This window comes from Nicotiana tabacum, chromosome 15 (genome assembly GCF_000715075.1).
Source record: "Nicotiana tabacum cultivar K326 chromosome 15, ASM71507v2, whole genome shotgun sequence".
In the NCBI taxonomy this organism is placed as follows: Eukaryota; Viridiplantae; Streptophyta; class Magnoliopsida; order Solanales; family Solanaceae; genus Nicotiana; species Nicotiana tabacum.
Window position 1 is genome coordinate 1,462,941 of NC_134094.1, and position 6,090 is coordinate 1,469,030.

General features: G+C 36.7%; 1 protein-coding gene and 1 non-coding gene across 2 annotated transcripts; one reads left to right on the forward strand and one right to left on the reverse strand.

The window, feature by feature from the left end:
• The first annotated feature begins 240 nt into the window (after positions 1-240).
• Positions 241-311, forward strand: TRNAG-CCC (transfer RNA glycine (anticodon CCC)). The gene has a single exon. It is a non-coding gene; the product is annotated as a tRNA-Gly (tRNA).
• A 755-nt stretch (positions 312-1,066) lies between these two features.
• Positions 1,067-5,416, reverse strand: LOC107776733 (luminal-binding protein 5-like). Its single transcript, XM_016596646.2, has 8 exons — positions 5,222-5,416; positions 3,824-4,091; positions 3,521-3,735; positions 3,198-3,440; positions 2,394-2,873; positions 2,130-2,284; positions 1,929-2,011; positions 1,067-1,826 (listed from the first exon to the last, which is right to left on the reverse strand). Exons 1-8 carry the CDS (start codon positions 5,280-5,282, stop codon positions 1,331-1,333), a joined length of 2,001 nt encoding a protein of 666 aa, XP_016452132.1. The 5' UTR covers positions 5,283-5,416; the 3' UTR covers positions 1,067-1,330.
• Between the last annotated feature and the right edge of the window lie 674 nt (positions 5,417-6,090).

Consider the following 6,090-nt stretch of genomic DNA (forward strand, 5'->3'; position numbering starts at 1 on the left):
ATATAGGAACGCGCCAATCTTTTTAAAACGGACTAATAAGAAAATAGTGTCAATCTTTTTGACATGGATGGAGTAATATTTTTTTTGGTAATGGATGGAGTAATATTTATCATTTACTTCCAACGATTTATACTCCTCAAATTTTAAGGTAATGCTTAAATCAGTAACTTAGAATATTTGAAGCATATTACATTATTATTGGATTACAGTAATATATATTTTGATTCTCGGATACAAGAAGCGCATCTGGTGTAGTGGTATCATAGTACCCTCCCACGGTACTGACCGGGGTTCGATTCCCCGGATGCGCATCTGTTTTGCATTTTTCTGATTTTGTTTGTTTCTCATTGTCCTATGAAATTGAAACACCAAATATTTCTGCTGCTGGTGGTCTTCTCATTCTTCTTATTCTCTTTTAGGTTTGTACTCTTTATTTTATAAGCTCCTTATGCCTTTTGATATGAGAGTGTCAAGTCAATATAGTTATACTACCTTTACATATTTACTGTGCAATTATAGTTCTACTATCTTGTTGTTGTTGTTGTTGCTTTTTCATGTCTTTTTCATTCCTTTATTTCCCTTTTGCTTTGTTGTTGTGACTATGTTGAGCTGGGAGTCTATCAAGAAACAACCTCTCTACCTGCACAAGGTAGGGGTAAGGTCATCGTACACACTACCCTCCCCAGACTTCACTTGTGGGATTCCACTGGGTCTGTTGTTGTTGTTGTAATTATCGTTCCAGAGTTTGTGTTATATATGGGGTAAAAAAAAACCCATAAGTGGCCAGCTAACTGAAGTGCTAGAATCAGTGAAGTTTTGATATAATAAAGAGGTATTTTCAGTTTCTGAAAGCCAGTACAAAGGACTAAAAGGAGTTCTTAACAAGTTTTTGCCTCTTACAATAGGTTTCTTCATCAGTTTCTGTACAAAGTTTTGAACGGCCTTCTATCAATTTTGCGGGATAGGCAACTATTGAAATGAGCTTGATGCTGACAAGAGTTGTTATTATAAAATCAACTGATGGAAAACAGGACATTAAGACTGATAGCAAAATGGAAACTTGTTATGTTAAACTTCATTCTGAATTTGATTCCATTAGATTCAACTAATCTCAGAAGTTCTAAAACAGATCGAAGCAGAATACAAGTTTAAAAGAGGAAACATCCTTTCATAAGTATCTTCACCTCAAAAGACCAAGCGAAGGGATACCTTTTCCCTCGTACTTGAACAATGACAAAACTTACAACTTACACTAAACTCGTCTTGGTCTATCCGGTATCCTAATGTTTTGCCTCTTTTCATTAGTGTCAAAGGCAGTGTTAAGTTTAACCTACAGTTCATCATGTCCATCTTCTTCTTCTTCTGATGAACCACCTGAGGCTCCACCTGATTTTTGATAAACAGCTGTGATGATTGGATTGCATACTGCCTCGACCTCTTTCAGTTTCTCTTCGTAGTCCTCTTTCTCAGCGCTCTGGTTGTCATCCAGCCACTCGAGGGCTTCCTTTACGGCGGTCTCAATCTTCTCCTTCTCATCAGACTCGAGCTTGTCAGCAAGCTTGTCCTTGTCGTTAATCTGGTTTTTCATGTTGTACACATAGGTTTCAAGACCATTACGGGCGTCAATCCTCTCCTTCACCTTCTTGTCTTCCTCGGCAAACTCTTCTGCCTCACGAACCATTCGTTCAATCTCTTCTTGGCTTAAGCGGCCCTTGTCATTTGTAATGGTAATCTTCTCTGATTTACCACTACCCTTGTCTTCTGCTTTGACATTCAAAATACCGTTTGCATCAACTTCAAAGGTAACCTCAATCTGAGGTGTTCCCCTGTTCGAACAATAATCAAAATACCAAATCAGATCACCCCATCAAAGTGCAAAAACTCACTAATGAATAAAGAACATGCAAAAAGATGGGTATGCTACAAACCTTGGAGCTGGAGGAATTCCAGTCAGATCAAAATTTCCAAGGAGCCTGCAGTCCTTAGTAAGACTCCTTTCTCCTTCATAAACCTATCATCAAAATATGGTACATAACTCTGTTAGGTTCTGAGCATCGGAAGCATACATTAAATAACATTTCTTAAATGGCAGATAGCAAAATTATCAGAATTTGCGGCAAAGACAGTACCGAAATGGTGACAGTGGTCTGCTGGTCTTGGTAAGTAGTGAAGACTTGAGACTTCTTGGTTGGGATGACAGTGTTCCTAGGAATCAATTTGGTCATCACACCACCAACAGTTTCAATACCAAGGGTGAGAGGAGCAACATCCAGGAGAAGGATATCTGAAACAATTAAAAGTTATATGTCACAATCAACCACTAAAGAAGATATAATTCATCATTATCTTATCACCAAACAGTCTAGAGAATTAAAATCTATTGGAGAAGGTACCTTTAGTTTCGTCACCACCCTCTCCGCTTAAGATACCACCTTGAACAGCAGCACCATATGCAACTGCCTCATCAGGATTCACACCCTTGTTAGGCTCCTTTCCATCAAAGTAGTCCTTCAGGAGCTGTTGCACCTTTGGAATTCTAGTGCTTCCACCAACAAGAACTATCTCGTCAATTTGGTTCTTCTCCAATCCAGCATCTTCCATTGCCTTCTTCACGGGTCCCATTGTCTTTCTGAATAGATCATTGTTCAACTCCTCGAAGCGAGCACGGGTCAATGGTTCAGAGAAGTCAGTACCATCGAAAAGCGATTCGATCTCAACTCGGACCTGGTGTTGGCTACTCAATGCCCTCTTGGCACGCTCAGCTTCTCTTCTTAGCTTACCAAGAGCTCTGTTGTCCTTGCTGATGTCCTTCCCGTGCTTCTTCTTAATCAATTTGATAAAGTATTCCATAATCCTCTGATCAAAGTCCTCGCCTGCAAGAAAAAACAGATCGATCAAACCAAAATCTTGCAAACAATCTGACCCACAAATGACAACTCTAATTCTTCCTCATTGAAATGATGACCTATGTTATTTCATTCACATGTTAGCACAGTTCATGAACCCAATATGAGACTTAAGCTAATGTAACAGTCAAATGAAAGCAGCCCAATCACAAAATCATCTTTCCATTTACTAGTATCAAGTTGTTTGCTAAGATGAGCCCAATCCAGCAAATAGTAGAATCAGGGTACGATTGGAAGTGAGAGATTAGCATTGAAAATAATAGTGTAGACCACATAACGCAAGCTCCTTACCTCCAAGATGGGTGTCTCCATTTGTGGACAGAACCTCAAACACACCATTATCAATAGTCAGGACACTGACATCAAATGTTCCACCACCAAGGTCAAAGACGAGAATGTTCTTCTCACCACCTTTCTTGTCCAATCCATAAGCAATGGCTGCTGCTGTTGGTTCATTAATAATTCTTGCAACATTTAAGCCAGCAATAACACCGGCATCCTTTGTAGCCTGCCTTTGCGCATCATTGAAATATGCTGCAAAGTACAAAAAATATAAGTCAACTGAAAAAGAAAAAGAAAGCCAGAACGCACAGATTTTTTAAATCACAACATACCGGGAACAGTTACTACAGCATCCTTAATTTTCTTTCCAAGGAAAGCTTCGGCTGTCTCCTTCATCTTTATCAGAATCATTGCACTGATTTCCTCAGGACTAAATACCTTAACTTCTACGTCCTTGATTTTGACTTGTATGTAAGGCTTCCCATCCTTGTTCACGATCTTGTATGGGACAAGCTTCATATCCTTCTGAACTTCCTTGTCCTCAAACCTAAAAATAAGATGGAGCATCTATAAGCACAATATAATACACAAGCTTAATGAACCATACTACTAATTAACCGAGAGCTTTCCATTACTTTCTTCCAATAAGCCTCTTAACATCAAAGATGGTTCTTTCGGGGTTGACAGCCGCCTGGTTCTTTGCTGCCTCACCAATCAACCTCTCACCGTCGGTGAACCCAACCCATGATGGCGTAATACGGTTTCCCTGGTCATTGGCTATAATCTCAACATGACCATTTTTATAAACTCCAACACAAGAATAGGTAGTCCCAAGGTCTATTCCAATAACTGTTCCTAGTTTGGTTGCCTCCTCTTTGGCAATCGAAAGTGCAGAAAGACAACCTGTTGCAGAAAGAGTATGCCATTAGCAACACTAAACATATTTGACTTCTCTTTGAAAAACCACACCAAACAGGACAGAAGAAAATATAACTAAAGAGGGTCATGGAAGCTAGATTAGCTAACATAAAGCCAGCAACTTTTGCCAAATTAACTGTTATAAATCATTCTCATCCCAAAATCATTAAATCAAACTTACAAATCTGGGGTTATATGCAACTAAACTTGCCTTTGAAGTAAGCCTGTCTAATTAATATCCTAAATAACTCTTGAAGATTATGAAATCAATATAGGATATGGGATGGCATACTAGAAAATCAACTACTTGATTTAAAATGATTCCTAGAGTCAAAAGACAAAATGCATATTGGCGGAATGTTCACCAAAATTTCGTTAATTGGCCCTCTCAAAAAGCAGATGGATCACAAATGAGAAAGCATCTAATCATTAAAATGCCATTGCCTTGAAACTATATTTCACCTCGACGTATCATGAAAAAGAACAAAAGTAGTCTCAATCTAAAAGTTGAAGGAGAACATGATATAGTAGACAGTGAATGTACAAAACCTACCCTAGAAACTGATATTAAATACTTCCTCCATTCCAATTTATGCAACACTATTTCCTTATTAGTCCGTTATTTCATTTAAAACTTCTCATTTTACCCCTTAATGAGTAGTATTTATAGCTAAACAAAGGTTATAACATGTTTAAGACCATAAGTTTCAAAGGTTTTCTCTTTCTTTCTTATATAACCTCCATGTCGAGTTTGTTCTTTGTGTTGAGTCAAACTATGTCACATAAAGAGCATAAAATTAGGACATTCACCAGATCTAGAAATTAATATCCAACCTACAAATCTAAGAACGAATCCATTACGATATCTCAATCAAGTACTCCTATTCCAAATTAGTTTTTTTGCTTTGTTTTTTGCTTTTTTTTAGAATGATAACAGTTTGATCCAAAGTAGTTGAGCTCAGCTATAAACATAACCGATCCAAATTACGACATATAATGACAATTTCAGCATGTCAACAAACATAATATAACATGATAATTCCATTCTAAACTTACAAAAAGCAAATAAAATCAATAGATCTAGATCTAAATACGATAAATGGTGCATTTTTTACCGAATAAAACGATTGCTAGCACCACCAGAGAACTGTTTCGCCTCCAGTAGCCGCCACCCATGGCTTCAACTTTATTATTCAGAATTCTAAATAACAAAATTCTTCACTTTTTTTATACAATTTAGTTGAAAAATTAAAGAGAAAATTTATATAGTGTGAGAACAATATACGGAGAAAGATTTGATTGAGGCCCCCGCCAGGTGAGGAGGTATTTATAGTGTTGGAACGTTAATATGACCCGTGGGTTCTCGGGTCAACCCGTTTAGTTAGTTTGCTTTGTTGGCGTCATTACTGATGACGTGGCCCAATAAGAATTGGAGGTGAAGTTATAGCACCAATGAGAATGAATCTTGTGCTGGGATGATCTAAGCCTTTTTTTAATGTTTGGCCACGTGTCGGACATGTGGTGGATAATTTTTTATTATTTTCATTTCGATTCGATTTGAAAAATGTGTTTTTTTGGTAGACGTGAAAAAATGTTGTTTAGATTATTTCTTAATTAATTACACTTTTCGTGTCAATTTATTTGTTTTCTGTTTAAAAAATAATATCATATTTTAATATTCGGTTAATCTTTATTTAGTTTCAAACATTCCTATTTTATCTTTAATGACACTCTCCTATATAAATTATATGACAATGGTTAAGATCAAAAGATTTAAATAGCAGTTTTAGTATGTTATACACACTTTTAAATATTGTTTACTAAACTAAAAGTTATATTAGCACAATTGTAGCATACACGATTGAATGCAGTGCAATAAAAAATATTTTCAGCATATTATTAATTGTAGACCTAAAGTTGATACATTGGCGGGAGATGAAGACAGTCAACTTTAAGTCTACAATTAATTATGCACTAAAAATAT